Here is a 24393-nt window from a genome sequence, read left to right as displayed (position 1 = left end):
TTTTTTTCTTGGTCAGTCTAGCTAAGGTTTATTGATTTTGCAGCTTGTTCCAGAAAACCAGCTTTTGATTTCATTGACCTTTTCAAAAATCTGTTGTGTTTATATGTCACTGATTTCCGTTCTGATCTTTACTACTTCCTTCCTTCTACTTGCTTTGGGTTTGATTTGGTCTTTATTTTCCTAGCTTCTTGACTTGCAATGTTGGATCATTGATGTTAAAATTTTATCCTTTCTAATATGTGCCTAAAGCTATACCTTTCCCTTTAAGTTTCCCTTTAGCTGCATCCCATAAAATGTGATATATTGTGTTTTCATTTTCATTCAGTTCAAGATATTTTTAAATTTTTCCTTTGATTTCTTCTTTGATCTTGGTTTACATAGACGTGTGTTGTTTAATTTCCCAATGTTTGAGGATGTCTCAAGTTTTTTTTCTTTAATCCCTTTGTGCTCAGAGAATATTCTTTGTATGATTTGAGTCTTTTTAAACTTAGTGAGACTTGTTTTATGGCTTAGTAGGTGGTCTATCCTACAGAATGTTCCTAACCAGTTGGGCCTTTTATCAATATGAAATGTCCCTCTGTCTCTATTAATATTTCTTGTCTTAAGTCTATTTCGTGTGATATTAATATAACTACTTGAACTTTCTCATGATTACTATTTGCATGACATCTTTTTCCTTCATTTTGTTTCAAACTCTTTGAATCTAAGATGTGTCTCTTGTAAAAAACATAACATCTGGATCTTACTTCTTTTTCCAGTCTGAAAATTATTGCCTTTTTATCAGAGCATTTAGTCTATTTACATTTAATGTAGTTATTAATGTGGGTGGATTTATGTCTGCCATTTTACTATTTGTTTTTATATGTCTTATGTCCTTTATTGTTCCTTCTTTACTGATTTATGTTAAATAATTCTTTCTGTACCTTCTAAATCCTTTTGTGATTTTTTAGTTATTTGTGTTATTTATGTATTTTCTTAATTCTTGATCAAGAATTACATCTTTGAGTTATCACAACCTGCTGATGGCTGTGTGTATATTTGTGTGTGTGTGTGTGTGTGTGTGTGTGTTATTGTAAAATATAGCAGCTTTGATCCAATATAGCTCTATCCCTCACCATCCTTTGTGCTGTTATTGTCATATATATATATAGAGAGAGAGAGAGAGCACTTCATATATATATATGAAGTGCTATAGTATTACAGTTACTACGTTAAAAATCTTCTATTTTTAAAGAAATTTACCATTTCCAGTGATTTTCTTAGCTTCCTATGGATTTGAGTTATTTTCCGATGTCATTTCCTTTCAGCTGGTAGCACATCTTTTAGTATTTCTGTAGACTAGGTCTGCTTGAAACAAATTTTCTGTTTTTGTTTACCTAGGAATACCTTTATTTTGTCTTCATTTTTGAAGGCTAGCTGTAGAATTCTTGGTTGACATTTTTGCCCCAACTCCTCAGCCCTCTGGCCTCTGATGAGAAGTCAGTTGTTAATCCTGTTGTTGTTCCCCTGTATGTGATGAATTGTTTTTCTCTTGCTGTCTTCAAGCTTTTTTTGTTTGTCTTTGGCTTTGAGCAGTTTGACGCTGATATGTCTAGGATAAATCTCTTTGTTTTATCATACGTGGAGTGCATTGAGATTTTGAGGTCTGTAGATTGTTTTCCATCAAAATTGGGAAGTTTTTGAATGTAATTTTTTCAAATATTTGTTCTTTCCTTTTGTTCCTCCTCCTGGGACTTTAGCTACAAGTAATGGGGATGCTTGTTCCCCACAGGTTCAGATTCTGTTTGTTTGTTTGTTTGTTTGTTTTTAAGCTGAATCTAAACAGAATCTAAGGTTCTACTCATTTTTCTTCAGTCTTCTTTCTGTTCTTTTGATTGGATAATTTCTGTTGATCTGTTTCAGTTTACTCTTTCTTTTTTCCGCCATATCAAATCGGCTATTAAGCCCATCTAGTGAATTTTTATTTTAGCTAATGTACTTTTCAACTCTGGAATTTTCATTTAGGATTTCTGTATCTCTATTGAGATTCCTTACTTGTCATCGTATTTCCTTTAATTCTTTGAATACATTTGTAGTTGTTACTTTGAAGTCACCTGCAGACTCTAACATCCAGTCCTCCTCAGAGCCTGTTTCTAGTTACTGCTTGTTTTCTTGAGTTGGGGCCACACTTTTCCTGTTTCTTTGCATGTCTTGTAAATTTTTAGTAAATTAGACATTTTAGTAATATATTTTAACAACTCTAAAGTTTTTTGGTTTTGTTTTTGAGAGGTGTAGGTGAGTATATATGTGTGAGTTTTAAATAGTTTGCCTGTACTTAAACTGCGGGCTCCTCTGTGGTGTGCAGCCACTGATGTGTCTGCTTAGTGATTTTCATTCTCGTTTTTACTTTTTAGCCTGACTGGGAGTCACCCCTGTGTCTCCATAGCCTATTGGTCAGCCAGTGATTTGGGCATAAGTTGTGCTTAAGCACCTGGAGTGTGGAAAGCTTCCAGCCTCTGCTGATCTGGTTTTGGGTTGGGAAGTGCATTTCACAGTACAGCCAGTTCTCAAGTATGCCTTGGCTTTTTCTTTCTGTTGGGCCCTTTTATGTCTCCGCTCCTCATCCACATATGTTCACAGTCAGCCAGGGATGTGAGGAGATCATATCTAGTTATTCTACTATTCTCTCATTTCCAGGATCTTCCCTTCAGATTTCTAGCTGATCCACCACTCACCCCAATCAGACCACAGCCTCAAGCTAGAAGAACTATATTTCCCCTGTTAGGTTCCCACCAAGTGTGCCACTTTAGCGGACAAGTCTGTGGTTTTCTACTGCGCCCCCCACCCCAGTACCCCAAGTGGAGTCCGCCCCCTCTGGCAGCAAAGCTGCTGGGTTTTGTGGCCCAGCCCTACCCTGATGAGCTCTCCCAGAAGAGCTGAGGATTAGAGGGTGGGGTTAGTGAGTTGGAGTAGGCCCAGGCAATAAGTTTGTAGACTCCTTCATGTTTTACCCTAAAGCTCTCGCAACTTTTCAAGAAACTTCTCTATTTATTATCTGCCTCTGATTGATTTCCAGGACCGTGAAATGACTGACAAGTTTTCTTATTGTTTTGAGGAGAGGATTCACTGACCTCTTCATGCCATCAGAGCCAGAAGTCCCTTCCTTGAATCACTTCATGGTCGTTTGTACTGCACCTCTCCTCACCACTGCCCATTTATTTCTCTTTCCCTTTTTTTCCCTATTGCCACCGTTTCCCATTGTTTCAGATTCCTGGATTATGTGTCTCTAATGACAGTATTAACGGCGAGCTCTGTTCCTTAATGTAAATATATACAGTTAAGACTTCTGTTCTTCATCCATATTAGAAACTATTCAGTATATAATTTTGCATTATATTGACCAATTTGAGTTTCTAAAGATGTATTGAAATAAGATTAGGAATCCTTATGAATAGATTGTGAATTTATTGGTGCTGAGGAGAAAATGGAAAATCCTTGAGTTGTGCCTGCAAACAGAACACAAGTTCTGTCATTTTAGGAAGTTGCTAACAATAAAATGGGAAATTATTAGGAAGCTCTGGTTGAAGATACTTCTCTTTTTTTTTTTTTTTTTTTTTTTCGGTATGTGGGCCTCTCACTGTTGTGGCCTCTCCCGTTGCGGAGCACAGGTTCAGCGGCCATGGCTCATGGGCCCAGCCGCTCTGCGGCATGTGGGATCATCCTGGACCGGGGCACGAACCCGTGTCCCCTGCATCGGCAGGCGGACTCTCAACCACTGCGCCACCAGGGAAGCCCGATACTTCTTATATTTTTAAGTGTCCATTTTAATTGTGAGTGTGAATCCACTGCTCTTAAGCCATTTTACCTTTGGAAGTTGTGTGTGGGTGTGTGTTTCTCAGGGGAGGTGGGGTGTGTTTAGAGAGCGATTGAGCAGTAAGTAGAGCAGTATATTGTAAAACCTACCTAGATTTGACAACCATATAAATTATTCTGTTAAACCTTTACCTTCTACTTATATGTTTCATAAAAGGAGTCTGGTAATTCCTGTAGCCAATTAAATTCAAAAGGTAGATAAGAAGCATTGTTATTTATAAATAAATGATATCTTAAATTTGTATAACACTTTTCAGTTGAAAGCTTGATTCCACAAACACTATTTTATTGTGGCTCATAAAGTAGCCCTTTGTGGTATGTTATTGTTTTTCTGCTTGGGGAATTCAAAGTCTTTACTCTCCAGTCTGCCACTCTGACTCCCCATCTCCAACTCAATGGAAGTGATCGTGAATATGTGCATTGGTCCTCTGAGCAGATGCTTGTGCATCTTCTCCCGCTCAGTCCAAGTGTTAGCTCTGCTGGGAAGCCCTGCTTGACTTTCCTAGGCAAAGCCAAATTCATGTATCCTTCATTTAGGCTCAGGTAGACTTCTGAGCTGACCGCCTTTTGTGGAACTTATGAGGTGTGATGTTTTTTGTTCACTTCTGTCTCCCTAACTAAACTGTAAGCTTCTTTTGCATTCCCCGACTTGTCATAGTACCTGGCACTTAATAGTTACTCAGTAAATATTTCTTGGGGAAAAAAATGAAAGAAGATACAGGTGTGCCATGGGAGGTCTGAGGAGAGAGAAGTGAGCTCCTTGGTGAAGATGGCATTGATCTGGGCCTTGTATTATGAGTGACTAGAATTCAGACATGTTTAGATGGTGGTGGGAAGAATTAGGACAGTCATTTCTCAAAGCAAAGTTGGAGAGATGGGAAATATCAAAATGTCTTCGAATAAAAGCATGGGTTTCTGTTTGGTTGAAGCTTGGGTGCTTGGTGGAGACTAGTGGGAAATAGGTGGGAGAAAGGTCCCTTGAGAGTACAAATTGGGAAGAGCATTTGAATGCCTGGCTGAGAAATTACTTTATTAAAGGTATTTGAGCAGGAAATGGAAGTGAGCAGCATTGTGCTTCAGAAGATTAATCTCTTGCATGTACAAGATAGTAGAGGAGCAGGAAGACTGGTTAGGAAAGGGTCTTATGGTTGAAGTTGATAATGGGGTTCTGGATTAGGGGTTGCAGTGATTATGTACAGGAGGAAGTGAAATGAAGAGAAATTATGAAGATAGAATAAACAGAATTTGACAGCTGATTGGATGAGTAAAATAAGGAGATCAGAGTCAAAGAGTTTTCATCCTTATTGCAGTAACTATATCTTGAATAAAATCATTTTACCCCCCAAGTTTCAGTTTCCTCACCTATCAAATGAAGGTACTAATTCCTATCTGATGGAACTGTAGTGAGAATAAATTAGAAAAGCTTTGGAGATTACTTGTTTAAATAGTTCTTTGAGATAATTGCTTTTACCGTCTTTTTAAATCAGCTGTCCTGGTTGATGTCATTTATTTGCGCTTTTTATTATTGTGAGCTACAGCTGTATTTTAATAGATCTTGTTTATGTTGGATAGTCCCATCTTGTTGATGGAGAGAACAAAAAGAAAGGATTTCTGACATAAAAATGAGAAATAAGCAATGAAATCTGGAGTTTTATTTCCAAAATATATTTTAGAAACTGATTTTAACATTGGGCTAGATGCTTCTTGTACTGTTAAGATGAGAGCTTGTTTTGACAGTCATTTGGTCCCGTAGTGTGCATTAGCAAGAGAGATAGCAGTTAGGCGTCTCCCAGCTGGGTCTGCAGAGGCTTGATTATCACTGAGCCTGCCTGCAGAGAAGAAAGGACCTCAGTTCCTGTATGTTCAGATATTTTCCAAATGCCAGCAGGCGTAAATAGCCGAAGTATTTGAAGTAGATAAGCTTTGGTGAGTGATCTTCAGATACAAGATTTATATTTGTGTACATATTCTGCCAACCTATTGGATCATACTTTTCCTGAGGGCAGGAACTATTACTTGCCCTCCTCTTATTACTCCCAATGATATACAATGGACATTTAGTAAGTGGTTTTTGAATGAAAAAAGAAGCTTATAAAGGCAGAGTAAGTTGCTAGTCAGTAACATCCTTTGAAGTATTTGAACAGAGTTGTTGGTGCATCTAAATTGAGGGAATAGTTGAGTGGCCTGCTGTGCTATATCATAACCTGTAGATTTTATAGCCCTCCTCACTGGGGGGCCTTTGAGCACCCCTCCAAGTAAAGATGACTCAGACCCCATATTGTTCATCATCCTCAGTTTCTTCTCTTTTTTGTACACCCTTTCTCTGGAGTTGAAGCCAGATGTCCTTGCATTTCTCTACCATCAGATCAGTCTAACCGTCCTCCCTTGGAATTACCCACTGACCCTTACCTGAAGATGCCTTGTAGATTGGTGACCCATCAAATGTAGCCAGGAAGTTATACCACTTAACAGCGGGTCCATTTGCCCACACCAGGACTTCTGGAATATAATGGTAAAAATGGGGCCCATATCCTTCTCTCGTGTTGTGTATTGTTGGGCAATGTTACCTTCAGCCTGCAACGTAGGTATGATCATTAGCATTTTCCATCTCCAGGCTAGAGTTAGAGGCCTGGGACAACAGAGGATTCATTCATGCAGTCATCCACTTTTCCAAGAGATGGAAAAGCTGCCTATGAGCAGCTTGGCAAGTTCACAGCTGGATTGATGAGGAAACTATAGCCTGGTCTGAAATGCAAAAGTTGCTGCAGAAAACCACACTCAGAGCCAGGCATGCATATTTTTCAGTAGAGAGAATTGCCCTTTGGTTCATGTAAGACTCAAGACACCCTTTCAGCAAATTGTTAATATTGTTAAGTTATGATTGTTGCTTCTTCTCTTTTGCGTGCCTTCATTTATTTATTTTTGTTTACTTATTAATTACTGATTATTATTACCCATTCTACCCCCACCCCACCCCTCAAAAAAAGAAACTGAAGCTGGAAAGTTTTGAGAACGGTCGTACTGTGCCCTGCTGGCCCTTGCTGCTCTCCGTGTGTTAGGGTGAGAGTAAAGAAGCGCTCACGATTACCTTAGTAGTGCAGCTTTTCTTAACCTGTCTGCGAGAGTTGTGCATTTTCCGTAAATATTTTGTACTGTCTTTTGAAGTCGGTAAACTCTGTTTAGAATCACTGAATTTTAAAGCCAAAATAGATTTTAGAAATCATCTCACGCCCTCCTTTTACAGCAGAGGTCAGCAGTTTTAAGTGACTTGAACAAGGTTACAGCTAGCTCAAAACAGAGCTGGGACTCAGGAAATCGGCTTGAAGTCAAGGGCTTTTTTTCTGCTTCCCCATGTAAATTATAAAAAATAAAAGGCATCTCTAGACATGGTCTTAGTTTCCACTTACTCTTCAACTTTAAACCCAAGAACTTCAACTAGAACATACTTACAGATTTCTTTCATTCTGAAGTGTACATTAAAATATTAAAGAATCATTCAGTTAAGTATAAAGTTTTTAAAAATTTAGGTTATTGTCTCTGGTGTTTATATATATAATTTTTACATAATTCTGACTCGTGGTTTTAAAAAAATAAGTGACTTGCTGTGGTTTTTGTTAACTGTGATACTGGTTTTTGTTTCCTGGGGTAATATATGGTAATATTACATATACAAATGATGCCATTTAGAATTCTTTTTTATAACACTTTGACCCACTGAGAAAATAGAACTAGATATTTTCTTTTTTGCGGTATGCGGGCCTCTCACTGTTGTGGCCTCTCCCGTTGCGGAGCACAGGCTCCGGACGCGCAGGCTCAGCGGCCATGGCTCACGGGCCCAGCCACTCCGCGGCATGTGGGATCTTCCCGGACCGGGGCACGAACCCGCGTTCGCTGCATCGGCAGGCGGACTCTCAACCACTGCGCCACCAGGGAAGCCCCAGAACTAGATATTTTCTGAAGAAAATTGAGTTACTAGTTTATTGGGAAAACGTTAGCTGACATTTAAATGCCCAAACAAGACTAGATTCTCAGAATTTGACTTGTAGCAATATTCAAATACACAGAAGAAATACTTAAGCATTTCTCTTTAAAATAACTAAATCTAAACGTACTTTTGCTCAAGTAAGGAATTATTCTACATAAATGTAAATTCAATTTTTTATGCCCCCAAAATTGTGTTTGGTGTTAGCACTGGAAAAAATTTTATATGCATAGGTATTCTTGGTATGTTATTTTAGCACTGTGAAATTACCCTGATTTTCAGTAACTAAGTATATAACTAAGCCAAGATTTCACTTTTTAGAAAGATATTCTGTCATGTTAGGAGTACTCTTTAAGAAGGAATTCATAAGATCTAATTCCACCAGTTTTAACCCAGTATATACTCCATTATAAACATTTATAAAATTGCTTTAAATTTTAGATGCTAACAAGTCTAGTTGATGGATCTTCATGGATTGTAGTACCAAATTTTTCTTTAAGGCACTGTAAAATGACATAATGAAAACTGTATCAACTTACTTTCTAAAATATTATCAGGAGAGACTGAATTTTTTTTAAAGCTGTTTTTTAAAAACTGTTTCTATTTATATAATATTGTGGTTAGGGCGCTTGAGCTAGGAAACCAGATTGAGTTAGGTTTAGCTCCCAGCTCCTTCCATTTGCTAAATGTATAACCCTGAGAGAATTATAACTAATGCTCATTTTCCTCACCTGTAAAACTGGTGATACTAGTTCCTAACTCATAGGGTTGTTTTTAGGATTAAATGAGAAAATGTACAGCAAGTACTTTGTATAATGCCTGGCACATAACAAATATTCAATAAATATTAGCTATAATACTATTGGTATATAATTATTACATTTCAAAGAAGGTGTTATAGGCAGTTCTTAAGTTAAAATAATACAAATTAACAGGCTGTCCAATTATATATCTCTTTTCTCTTTTGCCATTTTTTTCCCTCATACCCTTGGGAGCTTGTGCTCTAAGGGCCATCCTGATAAAAGCAGTATTTTTCAAAGTGAATTTTATATTTTGATCCACAAAAATGAATGAGAGAATGAATGAATGATATATATAATATATGTTTAGGGAGAAAGGTGAGTTTTCTGTCTTCAGAATTCACAGGAAACCTTTTAACTTTGTTTAGTCCAGTATTTCCCAAATTTATTTGACCATGAAACTCATTTTCTACAAAATACCAGTTAACATCCTGCAGAACTGTCATTCTACCCTTTGGGAAGTATTGCTCTATGATTTTTGAAGCATGTATACACACACGTATCCTTTAGATGTACTTAAAGCTGTTTTGGGCAATGACCTTTCCATTAGATTTTCTCGGGTATAAAATACATCAGTCTTATTTAATACAAGTTTGAATCATTCAAAATGGAAATAGTGTGATACAGAAAAATTAATGACACTTAACTTTTGTGCAGATTTTAAACTGTTAACAAAATTCAACTGAGTAAATTTAAAAGCTCTTATTGGCTTTATTCAGTGATTCATGAATTCGGTGGCATCCAATCTAGCACATAGAAAGGAGCTCTGAGTAAAATTGTCATTATATGCAGATGACATGATATAGAAAACCCTAAAGACTCCACACAGAAACTATTAGACCTGATAAACCAATTCAGCAAGGTAGCAGGATACAAGATTAACATTGCATTTCTTTCTTTACACTAACAATGAAATATCAGAAGGGGAAAGTAAAAAAACAGTCCCTTTAAAATCACATCAAAAAATAAAATAAAATAAAATAAAATACTTAGGAATAAACCTGACAAGGCGGTGAAAGAATATGCTGAAAACTATAAAACGTTAATAAAGGAAATTGAAGATGATTCAAAGAAATGGAAAGATATCCCATGCTCTTGGATTGGAAGAATTAATATTGTTAAAATGGCCATACTACCCAAAGCAATCTACAGATTTAATGCAATCCCTATCAAATTACTCATGACATTTTTCACAAAACCAAAACAAGTAGTCCTAAAATTTGTATGGAACCATAAAAGACCCAGAATTGCCAAAGCAATCCTGAGGAAAAAGAACAACGCTGGAGGCATAACCTTCTCAGACTTCAGACAATACTACAAAGCTACAGTAATCAAAACAGCCTGGTATTGGCACAAAAGCAGACATATGGATCAGTGGTACAGAATAGAGAGCCCAAAATAAATCCACACACCTACTATCAATTACTCTTCAACAAAGGAGACAAAAACATACAATGGAGAAAAGACAGTCTCTTCAGCAAGTGGTGTTGGGAAAGCTGGACAGCCACATGTAAATCAATGAAGATGGAACACTCCCTCACACCCTACACAAAAGTAAACTTAAAATGGCTTAAAGACTTAAATATAAGACATAACATCATTAAACTCCTAAAAGAGAACATAGGCAAAACATTCTCTGACATAAATCATAGTAATCTTTTCTTAGGTCAGTCTCCCAAGGCAATAGAAATAAAAGCAAAAGTAAACAAATGGGACCTAATCAAACTTATAAGCTTTTATACAGCAAAGGAAACCACAAACAAAATGAAAAGACAGCCTATGGACTGGGAGAGAATATTTGCAGCAATGCAACTGACAAGGGTTTAATTTCCAAAATATACAAACAGCTCATACAACTCAACAGCAAAATAAACAACCCAATCAAAACATGGGCAGAAGACCTAAATAGGCATTTCTCCAAAGAAGACATACAGATGGTCAATAGGCACATGAAAAGATGCTCAACTTCACTAATTATTAGAGAAATGCAAATCAAAACAACGAGGGGGCTTCCCTGGTGGTCCAGTGGTAAAGAGTCTGCCTTCCAGTGCAGGGGACATGGGTTCAATTCCCTGGTCGGGGAACTAAGCTCCTACATTCCGCGGGGCAACTAATTCCACGTGCCACAACTACTGAACTCGAGTGCCTCAACTAGAGAGCCCGTGTGCCGCAAACTACAGAGCACACGCACTCTGGAGCCCACGCGCCACAACTAGAGAAGAGAAAATGCGGACACCACAACTATAAGAAGCGCGCCCACCACAACGAAGAGCCTGCACTCTGCAATGAAAGATCCCACGTGCCACAACTAAGACCCGACGCAGCCATGAAAATAAGATAAATATTTTTTTTAAAAAAACAATGAGGTAGGGGCTTCCTAGGTGACGCAGTGGTTGAGAGTCCGCCTGCCGATGCGGGGGACACGGGTTCATGCCCTGGTCCGGGAAGATCCCACATGCCATGGAGCGGCTGGGCCTGTGAGCCGTGGCTGCTGAGCCTGCGTGTCCGGAGCCTGTGCTCCGCAACGGGAGAGGCCACAACAATGAGAGGCCCACGTAACGCAAAAAAAACACAAAAAAAGCAATGAGGTGTCACCTCACACCAGTCAGAATGGCCATCATTAAAAAGTCTACAAATAATAAATGCTGGAGAGGGTGTGGAAAAAGGGGGACCTCCTATATTGTTGGTGGGAATGTACATCAGTGCAGCCACTATGAATAGCACTATGGAGGTTCCTTAAGAAACTAAAAATAGAGTTGCCATATGATCCAGCTGTCCCACTCCTCGGCATATGTCTGGAGAAAACTGTAATTCAATGTTCACAGCACCCCAGTGTTCATAGCAGCACTATTTACAATAGCCAAGACATGGAAGCAACCTAAATGTCCATCAACAGATGAATGGATAAAGAAGATGTGGCACATGTATACAACGGAATACTACTCAACCATAAAAAAAAAGAATGAAATAATGCCATTTGCAGCAACGTGGATGGACTTAGAGATTATCATACTAAGTGAAGTAAGTCAGAAAGAGAAAGACAAATATCATATATCACTTATATGTGGAATCTAAAATATGATACAGATGAACTTATTTACAAAACAGAAACAGACTCAGACATAGAAAACAAATTTATGGTTATCAAAGGGGAAAAGGGAGGGGATAAATTAGGAGTTCGGGATTAGAAGATACAAACTACTATATATAAAATAGATAGACAACAGTATGTGTATATATATATATAACTGAATCACTTTGCTGTGTACCAGAAAGTAACCCAATATTGTAAATCAACTAAACTTCAATTGGAAGGAAGGAAGAAAGAAAGAAGCTCGGAAAAGCTGTACAGGATGAGATTTTATAGGCAGAGGGAACAGGAACAAGGAGGTTATACTGGGCATTTGCTGATTGGTTAAAGCATTTCCTTATATGGAGCAAAGGAAAATCTTGGAGCCTTGGAGTCTTGGGTCAGGTAACTTCTGCTGAGTAGACAACTTAATTGGTTGACCTAGACCTTTCTTTTCTGGGAGAGCAGAGCATAGAAACTTAAGTTTTGGTTTACTGACATGGGGCTTTGCTTGAGCAACTTCATCTTGAGTCTGATGTGATCCCTTTAAGAAAACCAATATGAATCTTCCCAAATAAGAACTGTGTTAATAATTGCTTAATTTCAAATCTGTATGAATTGTGTGGCAGTTCATGTGGCAACTCTACTTTTAGCAATTAATAGAAATATCTATTATCTTTGATAAGTTTGGTCTTAAACTTTGCAGCTTTTACAACCATGTCCCTTGCACTATATGTGACTGATTTTATAAAATTGTGAGAATATCTAATTCATCCTATGAGGAGGATTCACTTACACCTTGACTGAAGGCCAATCCCCTATCCAAAAGAAATTGAACCCAACTAGGAATCATTTATATTTTTGTTCGTAAAACGATGAGCTCTTAAGGGAAAATGCTACAGGAGATGAAACTTTGTGACTGGCCTTTTGCAAGTAAAAAAGATTTACAAATTAAACTATTTCTAATCTGGGAATAGATAATAGTACTATTAGATTAAATGTTTTTTTTTTTTCTTCATCATGCCAACAGTTTGAAACAGATGGGCTTTTCAGCCCATTTCTGACTTTTATAAGTGGTCTGACCCACATATTTAATATGAACAACAGTATTTGTCTACAATTGTGCCTGTATATAGTCTTAAACCAACTAAACATTCTGTGATCTAATATTCTGTAGGGCTTAGAACCTGACATCCCAAAATTCTTTTGTCTTTTCTTAGAACTCTTTGTTTTGAAATAGTTTTAGACTTACAGTAAAGTTGCAAAAGGAGTACAAAAAGTTTCTCCGTGTTCTTTACCTAACTTCTTCTGATGTGAACACCTTACATAGGTATAGTACAGTTTTCAGGACCCGGCAATAAGAAGTGTTGGTACCATATTATTAAGTAAAATATAGACCTTATTCAGTCACCAGTTTTCTGTTCTGAATCCAATCCAGGATCCCACATTGCACTTAGTTGTCATGTCTCCTTATCCCAAAATATTTTAATCATCCTTAGCTTATATCTGAAGTAGTTCTAGGCTCTGAAGAACAGAGAAAGGAAAAAATCTTGTATTTATAGATTTGCTGTAAGATGATTAGCATGTCTCATTTCTGAGGTCTCTGCTTGTTCTACCTCAGCCTTTCATGTATGCGTTGGAGAAGGGCTATAATGCAAGCTCTTCCTTCTTGAGACACTAAGGTTATTATTGAAAGCGAGCCTTGTTTCCCAAAATATTTTATACAAGTCAGCTCAAAACAAATATAGGCTGTGTTGACCTATTTTGCTGCCTTCATTAAAATATGTGCATATAGTATTATAAGATTTTATTAAACACTTGTTTCAGGTTACTTTTGAATACATCCATCTAATTTTGCTTCCTCTAAAAGTACAGTAAATGGTGGTTGTGTCTGTGTGTTTTTAGGAATATAAAAAATAAGAACAGGAGAATTAATCATTTTGGAAGCTAGAAAGCAGATGGCCAATTAGTAACTAACTTAGCAGACACAAATGAGTTTATCCCTAAGCCAGTAGTGGGAGAAAGCTGAGAAATGATTCAGTTTATACCACAAAAATTTGAATTTCAGAAACATGACTCCAGGGACTTCCCTGGTGGTCCAGTGGTTAAGACTCTGCCCTTACACTGCAGGGGGCATGGATTCTGTCCCCGGTCAGGGAACTAAGATCCCACATGCTGCATGGCAAAAATAATAATATAACCAAAAAATAAATTTTTTTTTAAAAACAGTTCTCTCAGAAACACGGCTCCAATTAGATTTGGCAAACTCTTCTCTGGATAACCTAACTTGAGAGGAAGGACTTAAAGATGCATGAGTCAGGGGGTTCCCCAAGAAATTGCTTACCTAACTGAACCTAGAATGAATCACAAAGTCATCAAGCCCCTCTATCCCACCCACTCAGAACTTGCAGTCAGTTTTTAGCTACTTTCCCCACCACAATTCTTAATTATGATCAAGACAACCAAGGATTACTAGATACCTGGGGAAAACCTACAACGTGGAAAATAGAGAATAAAAACTAACAAACAAAAAGAGAAATTTGGAAGAAAAGGAACCCCTTTCTCCTCAGAAATTACCAGAACAATAATTTATATCCTCAGAGAGATAAGAGAAGGTATTGCATCCACTAAACAAGAATGAAATGCTAGTTTTCGTTTGTTTTATTTTTGGCTACGTTGGGTCTTCATTGCTGTGTGTGGGCTTTCTCTAGTTGCGGTGAGCAGGGGCTACTCTTCCTTGCGGTGCGCAGGCTTCTCATTGCGATGGCATCTCTTGTTGCAGAGCACAGGCTCTAGGCACGCGGGCTTCAGTAGTTGTGGCACGTGGGCTCAGTAGTTGTGGCTCGCGGGCTCTAGAGCGCAGGCTCAGTAGTTGTGGCACACAGGTTTAGTTGCTCCGCGGCATGTGAGATCTTCCTGGACCAGGGATCGAACCTGTGTCCCCTGCACTGGCAGGCGGATTCTTAACCACTGTGCCACCAGGGAAGTCCCTGAATTGCTAGTTTAAAAGGTGAGGGGAATGGGGGGTTCAGAGAAGAAAAATGAGCCCTTGAAATTAAAAACATGTCAACAAAATGAAAAAATTTCATTGGAAGGTTGAAAGATGAGATGGAAGAAAAAGAGGTCTCCAGTCTCTTACCCACAATTCCAAAATCTGTAAAGTTCTGAAAGTCAATAATTTTTTCATAAGTTTGCAGCAAAACTCACAACATATGTATAGTCTTTATCACATTTATGTGAATATGCTTATATTTTGCTACAGAAATATCACTGCTCCACATCTCATTGATAGTGTTACATACGGGTTTACACCATTACTGCCTTTCTAAAAATTCTAAAAGTTCTGAATTCTGATACACATTTGGTCCCAAAGTTTTCAGATAAGAGATTAAGGACTTATATCCCAGAAAATAGAGCCAAAAGACAGAGAGATGGAAAATACAAGAGATAAGAAAGTTAGAGGATCAGTTCAAAAGATCCAATATCTAATAATACAAGTTTCAGGAAGAGAGAAAGACAAAATGTATAGGGTAGGAGTCATCAGCAAAATAATTCAAAAAAGGTCCCAGGACTGAAGGATATTAATTTCCAGCTTAAAAGAGACCACAGAATTCTCAGAAAAATAGAACAGTATAAAACAAACCCACATTAAAGCCTGTCACTGTGAAATTTTAGAGCACTGGACCTATTTGGATAATCTACAAACCAGAGAGAGTGGGGGAAAAGTCACATACAAGGAGATAGGAGTCATAATGCCTTCAGATTTCTCAACAACACTGGAAGCTAGGCTACAGTTGAGAGTTACCTTTAAAATTCTGAAGGATTTTTTTTTTCCAACCTAGAATTCTATACCCAAACTGTCATTAAAATGGGAGGGTAGATGTTTTCAGACATGAATCAGATTCTCAAGAAAACTTTGCTAAATTTAATTTCCTTTTCTTCTCCTTCAGCCTCACAGAGGTGAAAATAAGCAATGAAGGCACAGACAACAAGAGGAAAAATAAATATTGGAGAAAATGGATAATCCATAAATCAAAATATTATTCCTGAATTAATCAAGAGATTCCTTAGTATCTCAGATTATGTATTAAGTCTTATTATGATAGAGACTTAGAAAGTAATACTTCATCTTGTATTGCCCAGGGTTCTTTTTCAGACCATAACAGAACATTTGTTTACAATGTATAAATAGTTACAATATTTCCATTGTTTCATAGGGGAGTCAGAAAACTAAATCCATTTTCCAGTTACAAGAATTTTTAAAGGTCACTTAAAAATTTTTTTTTTTTAGTCCTCACTTTCTAGAATGAGGTTTTGAGACTTACAAATCTGATTTGCTCTTCAGTGTCAAGTGCCCTGGGTTTCACCTCAACGAAGTAGCCCTCACTGGGGAGGCCAGGGTGTCTGAAGAGTGGATGTATAGGCTTTAGTCGCGTGATTGCACTGAGCAGGACCCCTGCTAGTCCTCACTGTAAACAGCCCACAGACTCCAGCCTCTTCTGTTTCACCCCCTGCCCAGTGAATCACGTAGGTCAGAAAATGACCACAGAAGGGAAGAACACAGAACCTTGGGAGGTTATTTATATAGTCAGTAAAGTTGCTCAGCAGTTAACATAGAAAATAAAGCAAACCAGCACTGTATTGACTGAGATTTTTCTCAGGACAGTTTAACTGTCCACTTTTCACAAAGATACAGCCTTAAAAACTTCTGTTTACTTCTGCTCTCTGATTTGTGTGTTTCAACGATTAGTAATCTATAGTGAGGTAAACTTAAAGTTGCGAATGACAGATGGGAAATAGGATCTCATTTAACTACATCCAATGTATATTCCCTATTTCTATTTCCACTATGTACAGAAATCTGCTTTTCAGCCTCTTTGAATATCAGTTTAGTAGTTCTCTGGCTTTGTTTCCTTCATGAATGTCAGTGTGCCTTTGCTGGTTTTCTTTCCTCTCCGTTTCCTCCCCTTCATGGCCTGACCTGCTCCTGTTCCCTCGAGGCATAGAATACATGTCACCTCTTGTATAGCTTTCCCTGCCTCTTACCCCATGCCTACCTCCACCTTCAGGCGGGGGTCCTGAGAAAGTGGAGCATGGGATCCACACGGGTTCTTCATTCTAATGAGATAAAAAGAAGAGAGCATGAGTGCAGTGCTAGGAAGGGGGTGGTTTAGCATATGACATTGGGCCACCTGGTTTTTAATTCCTACTCTGCCACTTAATATGTGACCTTGGGCAATGAACTTAACCTCTCCATGCCCTAGTTTCTGCCTTTGTCAATTGGAGGACAATAATAGTACCTGTCTCATAGATTACTGTGAGGATTGAAGAAAATAATACATGTAAAGTACATTCTAATATAGAGCTTAAGAACATGTACTCTGGAGCCAGGCTGCCTGTCTTCAAATCCCTGCTCCATTACTTAGGCAGTCTTTCTACTCCTCAGACTCCTCAGATGGTTGCTAACATCTCTGAGCCAAAAGTGCCTCTGAATCAGATTCTTTTAGCTGAACACAGGGTCAAAAGGAGGGAATCCATTCTGTATCTTTAAAAAAAACAAAAACAAAACAAAAAAGCAAAAGCTACTGTTAGGGTTGTTGAAAGAATCACAATTAACATATGTAAAATACTTAGGCCAGCGTGTGACAAACAGTTAACACTATTTAAGTATTATTTATTATTGAAGGGCGTAGGTAAGGGTCTGTCTTACAGTATGCACTCTACTCAATGCTCTGTGGTGACCTAAATGGGAAGGAAATCCAAAAAAGAGGGGATATATATATATATATATATACACATGTAGCTGATTCACTTTCCTGTACAGTATAAACTAACACAACATTCTAAAGCAACTATACTCCAATAACAATTTTTTTAAAAAGCAATACTTGCTGTTTTACAGGGAATTCCCATTTTTCAACAAAATTCAAAAAAAGAAGTGGAGAGACGAAAGGGTCTGAGGTTGAAAGAGAGGAAAGCGAGTTAAAGCCATGATAGGATGCCACTACCTCCCACCCGAATAGTTAAAATGAAAATGACGATACTAAAGACAGCTGGAACTTGCACACACTGCTGATGGAGTGTAAGTTAGTACAGCCACTTTGCAAAACTGATAGTATCTTTGAAGGCTGAACCTAGACATATCCTTGATCCAACAAATCCAATCCTAGATGTCTATTCACCCAACAGAAATGCCTGCTCCTGTGCACCCAAAGATGTGTAACAATATTTATAGGAACATTATCCTTAATAGCCAAAAACTGGAAGCAGCTCAAATTCTGTATGGTTATAAAATGTACAACAGTGTGTGTGTTATTATGATGTGTAAAAGAAGCCAGACACAAAAAAGTACATAATGTATGATTCCTTTTTTTTTTTTTTTTTAAGTTCAAAAATGATAGAACTGATCTATGGAGTTAGAAGTCAGGATGGTGGTGATCCTTTGGCAGGGGAGTAGAAACTGGAGTGGGGCCCACAGGTGATGCTGGAGTTCTCTGTGGCTTAATCTAATTTGATGGTTACGTGAGTGTATTTTCTTTGTGAAAATTCATGCAGCTGTATTCTTATGACTTACGCATTTGTTAGCTATGTATGTTAAACTTCAATTTATAAATGTATTTAAAATCAGAAGTCTTAAGAATTTTGGAAATAATGTTTCACTTTTTCTACTTGCTAAGTCTCCGGAGAATTAAAGATTTCATACTTTTAAATAATGTAGGTGTTCACCACAAGGCTGGAAAATTAACCAATCTGGCTTCTTCTTCATCAGTTGTGTCTTCTGGACTGTAAAATAATATTCTCAAGAACAGAAATTAAGTACCTCAGGCAACATACTTGGAATTAATGGTTAGTTTTCATTTATCCTGCCACCTCACATACCCTTTTACAGACTACATAGTCTACATATATAAGCTATATATAAAACTATGGTTTGGAGCTAGAATCGGTCTTTTTAACCTTTGTCTGAGTGATAACACTGTCATCCTTCAGATCAGATCTGGTGGTTTTAAAGTTTGATTGAAGAAAGTGTTTTATGTGATCCAGCTGTGAGATGTGAGAGGGAAGTTGGAAGGTGCTCGAATGAGCATCAGTGTAATTGATGCTTGTGCTCGTTGCTTTGGTGTCCATGATGCTGCTTTTTAGTAACTTAGTGAGTTTTATCTTTGAATGGAATGTGTTTTGTTTAGTCTGCATTGTGCCCAGATTGAGGATTGAAAACCTTACACTTTCGCAGAACGTGGCTTTGTAGCTCTTTCCTTTCCTGCTATTTTTGTACCATGTGAATAATTGCACAGTGAGGCCACCTGCGAGGCCTGAATGGAAGGAGATAAAAGCGGCCATCCCTTAGATTGACACTTGAAAAGCTGGTATACATTTGGAGTTCATTCCTGTTTATCCTTTATATGTTAAAGTCTCAAACTTCATTTCAACATGATTCAAACATCTCTGAGCCAAAGGTATCTCTGGTTCAGTTTGTTTTAGCTGAACGCTGGGTCAGAGTAGGGGGACCCATTCCGTGTCACCCAGAATCTGCTAGAGGGACTCAGTTCTCATTCAATTGAGATAATAAGAACAGCAAGTTCCACTCCTGTGTTAAGTGTGTTGGTTTAATCATATCATTGAGCCATCCAGTTTGGCATGTGCTTCACAGGGAATAGTAAAAACATAAGGTTCTTAAATTGTCAAATTAATACTTCGAAGTAAATGTTTTTTGAATGCCTAGAATGTATCACACCTGTTAGGTATTTGTCAGAAGTATTTCTCAACGTAGCAATTTTTTGAGGACTTAACTGAAAAAGAATTAAATTAACACATGCCTAGGACATTGCAAAAGAGATTCATGATTAAAAATGCACACCCACACTCACCCATATTCTTTCACTATGGATATATACAAATCTAGCATTTATGGGTATGTAGTAGATTAGGCAGGGTCCCTTCAAGCCTTTCCCAACAGATTTTTCTAAATGCAACTTTGCTCTGGGCTACAGAAGGGTAGCTTCCCTTTGCTGAAGTAGCAGGGATCGCATAAATTAGGGAGGAGAGTACAGATTGGTTTCAGAGTAAGAAGCTTCTTCAGTTTTTGAGCAAAGGGCCCTTTGTCACTAGGTGTCTCCTCTTCATAAATAATGTTACAGTACTTTGGTAACCCAGTAGTCATAAACCCTGGAACTAATAGAGGGAATGAAATATAAGAATATTCCCTTATTTCCTGAAATGATGGACCAGAAATACTGGTATCTCCACAACTAAGTATTATACCACAGACTCTTTATTTTCAAAATGGAAAGATCTCAAAAATAGGAACTTCGGGCTTCCCAGGTGGCGCAGTGGTTGAGAGTCCGCCTGCCGATGCAGGGGACACGGGTTCGTGCCCTGGTCCGGGAAGATCCCACATGCCGCGGAGCGGCTGGGTCCGTGAGTCATGGCCTCTGAGCCTGCGCATCTGGAGCCTGTGCTCCACAACGGGAGAGGCCACAACAGTGAGAGGCCCGTGTACTGCAAAAAAAAAAGGAACTTCTATAAGAATCTAAGAACAAAGTACTATTTTTATTTTTTTAATTTATTATTCTTTTTATTTGTTTGTTTATTTATTTATGGCTGTGTTGGATCTTCGGTGCGGCACGCAGGCTTTCTCTAGTTGCGGTGAGAGGGGACTGCTCTTCGTTGCGGTGCGTGGGCTTCTCGTTGCAATGGCGGAGCACGGGCCCTAGGCACGCTGGCTTCAGTAGTTGTGGCACGCAGGCTCAGTAGTTGTGGCTCACGGGCTCTAGGGTGCAGGCTCAGTAGTTGTGGCGCACGGGCTTAGCTGCTCCGTGGCATGTGGGATCTTCCCGGACCAGGGCTCGAACCCGTGTCCCCTGCATTGACAGGTGGATTCTTAACCACTGTGCCACCAGGGAAGTCCCAATGTACTATTTTTATATCTTGTTTTCCTAATGTATCTCCATGTGATCTTTTTTTTTTAATTTATTTTATTTTATTTTTTTGGCTGCATCAGGTCTTAGTTGCGGCACGCAGGCTCTTCATTGTTGTGCATGGGCTTCTCTCTAGTTGTGGTGTGCAGGTTTTCTCCTCTCTAGTTGAGGCACGTAGGCTCCAGGTCACAAGGGCTCTGTAGTTGTGGCCCATGGGCTCTGTAGTTTGAGGCACGCGGGCTCTAGTGCGTGAGCTCAGTAGTTGTGGCCCATGGGCTTAGTTGCCCCATGGCATGTGGGATCTTAGTTCCCTGACCAGGGATCGAACCTTCGTCCCCTGCATTGTAAGGTGGATTCTTTACCACTGGACCACCAGGGAAGTTCCTCTCCATGTGATCTTGAGCAAGTCACTTAGTGTTTCTAGTATCTCCCACTTTACTAATGTACTATAAATATGCAAAAGACCTAAATTTTTTGGTAAACTATAGCATTTTGAACACAGATAACATCTTTGGTTTTTTTCTCTTTGAAAGGACAGCTGTAATTTCTGCTTAAAGACACACTGTTTGAGAATGATTGGGGTGGGGGAGGACTTCAATTATTTTATGTAATTCTTGTGAAATAATTGTATTTATTTTTCCCTTAATGTTGTTTATTTCTTTGCTTAGCAGACAGAAGGGGGCGCACAGACAGAAGGCCAGCAGTCACAGACGCAAAGTAGTGAAAATTCAGAGAGTAAATCTACCCCTAAACGCCTGCATGTCTCTAATATTCCTTTCCGCTTCCGGGATCCTGACCTCCGGCAGATGTTTGGGGTAAGTCTCTGAAGTCCTTTTATGGTTTTACAACGAAAATATACTTTAACTCACCAGATGTATTATTAGTCATTACTACTTTAGGATAAAATTACAAGTATGTTCAGAAAGATCCTGAGGTAAATCATTATTTTCATCAGCCTTTAGAAACTTTCCCATCTCCTGGCCTATTCTAGACATTATCCTTGCAAATTCTCACATACATAAGATGACTCCACAACCCAGTTTGCCTGGGACTGAGGGGTTTCTTAGGACGTTCAGAAAACCCAAGCACTGAAATCAGGACAAGACAGTAATCCCTGCCTTTCAAAGGGTTATGAATTAAGTAAAATCATATCTGTGATCTAAAATCAGGTATAGGGGGTTAGTTTGCTGCCTGGCGTGTTCTTCCAGCTGTTTACTTCCTCCCAGAATCGCTGTCATGAAAACGAAGTATAATAGCAAATATTTAAGTTACTCAGAAATGAATGGCTGCTGAGAATCTTAATTCTTTTTTGGGGCTAAGGTGTTGTTGCCTGTTTTAATTTGATCAAACACTTAACTTGAACTAGGAGTAAGAAATAATTGATTTTTGTTTTAATTATTTGGATAGCAGCCTAATGCTTTGTCAGAAAAGCAAATGCCCTTCTTTAAGTCTCGGTTGTGGCCACTTCATGGCGACAAGACCCTGGAGCAGAGTTCTGTCACTTACAGCTGACGTCCTGGATGTGTTTTCTACACCAAAGGCAAGGCCAGGGTTGAGATTTAATGGTATTTTTGAAGCACTGGAAGAGCTTTTCAACATGAAACGGTAGCTAGCTATTCTCCAGCTCTACAGAAAAGAGAGCAACAGAAAATATAAAGGGCAACATAAAGAATTTAGGTTATGGCACTTCCCTGGTGGCACAGTGGTTGGGAGTCCGTCTGCCAGTGCAGGGGACACAGGTTCGAGCCCTGGTCCGGAAAGATCCCACATGCTGTGAAGCAACTGAGCCTGTGCACCACAGTTGCTGAGCCTGTGCTCTGGAGCCCGCAAGCCACAACTACTGAGCCCGCATGCCACAACTACTGAGCCCACATGCCACAACTACTGAAGCCCACATGCCTGGAGCCCATGCTCCACAACAAGAGAAGCCACCACAATGAGAAGCCTGCACACTGCCTCAATGAGTAACCCCCGCTCACCTCAACTAGAGAAAGCCCACACGTAGCAGCGAAGACCCAACGCAGCCAAAAATAATAAATAAATTTAAAAAGAAAAAAGAATTTGGGTTATGTTTAAGAAGAAACTTCCCAGGAGTATGAGTTACTAGGTTCTCTACTGAATTATCAGAGATAATATGGAACCTTAATCTCTGGAGGTCTGTGAAAATGGAATGCATCCTCATCTGTCAGAAGTGTTTTCTCTGTTGAGGCAGAAAAATAGTGTCCACTAAAGATCTGCCTAGGCCAGTTGTCAGTGATTTCTTGAAATGTATAATACCCTTCTCATAAGACAACAAGTGCAAAAAAAAAATAAAATTTTCATTGCAGGAGATACCTGGTTGCTGTCTTCTTCCACATAGTTAGTACCTATCAGTGTTTTAGAAGGACAGTAGCATTGGTAAAGAGCAGAGATTCCATGTTCTATTTTATTTCCATTTTATTACCTCTGCAAACTTGATGAGTACCTTCTTTTAGTCTCATTTTCCTTAACCAGTTCTTACTCTGGAAGGTTATTATAAAGATGAATTAGAAAATGTAAAAGAAAACAAACTCTAAAATACCATACAAATTTCAGTTTTTTGGATAGACATAGAAATAAAATAAAGTGCCCTCCTTCCTAAAATAAGACATTTTCCTCTTCCCTTGATTTTTCTGATTTTCTATTAAACGGTGAAACTGGAATCAAGTCCAGAAGTCTTATTCTAGAAAACTTGGGCTCTTAATACATGTTTTTTTGATAACGATAGAAATGATTCAACCCAATAAGAAAACATGATCTCTGTTTTGCTCTTTTCGTTTTTTAGTTTCTTCACATTTCCCAAAGTCTAGTTTGAAATCCAAGTGAAATAGATAATTGGGTCTGTGAGTCTAGTTCTGAAAGGGAAATGTGAGCCAAAACGATATTGGAGATTTGCTGTACATTCCTTCAATTCAGTTCATTCAGGTATTGATTAAAACAGGTAGTTTTATCACCTTATATATACCTCTCCTCCAGATAATTACTGTGTTATTTGTATGCCCCTCTAATCAGCTATTTAGCTACCTAGCAATAGAGTTATTTAGGTGTTGTATTTTTAGCTTTGATTTTCCAAATGTTAAAATATTTAACTAATTTCGAAACGAAGTTATTATTTTAAATATTCTAGATGATGTTTATTGCAGAAATATTGAAGTGGCAAATAAATACCGATAGAATCATCCATAATGTCCATGAATGTTTGGTATGCTGGAAAATAGCATGTAGCCTATGGAGATAACACATATATTTATTGATTGGGAAAGTTATTCATAGTATATGAAGTTTAAGAAAAGTAAACACACATACACACACACCTAAGGAAAAGCTGGGAAGGCTGTGTACCAAAATGTTAAGATGTTGGGATTGCAGATGATCTTCATTTTTTGTTTTCCCTTTTCCTTTATCTATATTTTCTATTTTTTTTTCCAGTAAATGTGGTTTACTTTTATTAATTAAAAAGAAAAAAAAAAAAGGAAGGCCTTACTTGTTAGTCCAATAGTTAAGACTCGGAGCTTCCACTGCAGGGGGTATGGGTTCGATCCCTGGTCAGGGACCTAGAATCCTGCATGCCGTGGGAGGCGTGGCCCAAAAAAACAAGAAAGGGAAGAAAAACAGCCATCAATAGTATATCTTTCTACTTACGATTTCAAAAGTTAGAGATGTAGTTAGGAAAACCCCCAGTTCTTGTCCATGTAAAGAAGCATGTAATACAGTGATGCTGTGAATAACTTCTGAAAACAGCTTCCACTATAA

The 24393-nt window shown here is 38.4% G+C and overlaps 1 protein-coding gene across 15 annotated transcripts in view; it reads left to right on the top strand.

Moving 5' to 3' along the window:
* The window catches only part of RBFOX2 (RNA binding fox-1 homolog 2), a 261293-nt gene that overhangs the window by 198228 nt on the left and 38672 nt on the right, over positions 1-24393 (top strand). For 9 of the 15 annotated variants that reach the window (XM_029204174.1, XM_029204183.1, XM_029204173.1 and 6 more), the window contains one exon: positions 21291-21437. In XM_029204174.1, coding sequence (XP_029060007.1) covers positions 21291-21437 — 147 coding nt within the window. The remainder of the gene's footprint in view (positions 1-21290; positions 21438-24393) is intronic. The other 6 variants (XM_029204175.1, XM_029204185.1, XM_029204172.1 and 3 more) reach the window with 1 other exon arrangement.

The sequence above is a fragment of the Monodon monoceros genome, unplaced genomic scaffold, assembly GCF_005190385.1.
Source record: "Monodon monoceros isolate NGI ecotype Baffin Bay Population unplaced genomic scaffold, NGI_Narwhal_1 Super_Scaffold_6, whole genome shotgun sequence".
NCBI lineage: Eukaryota > Metazoa > Chordata > Mammalia > Artiodactyla > Monodontidae > Monodon > Monodon monoceros.
Note: the sequence above shows the minus strand (reverse complement) of the source record. Positions and strands in the feature narration are given on the sequence as shown.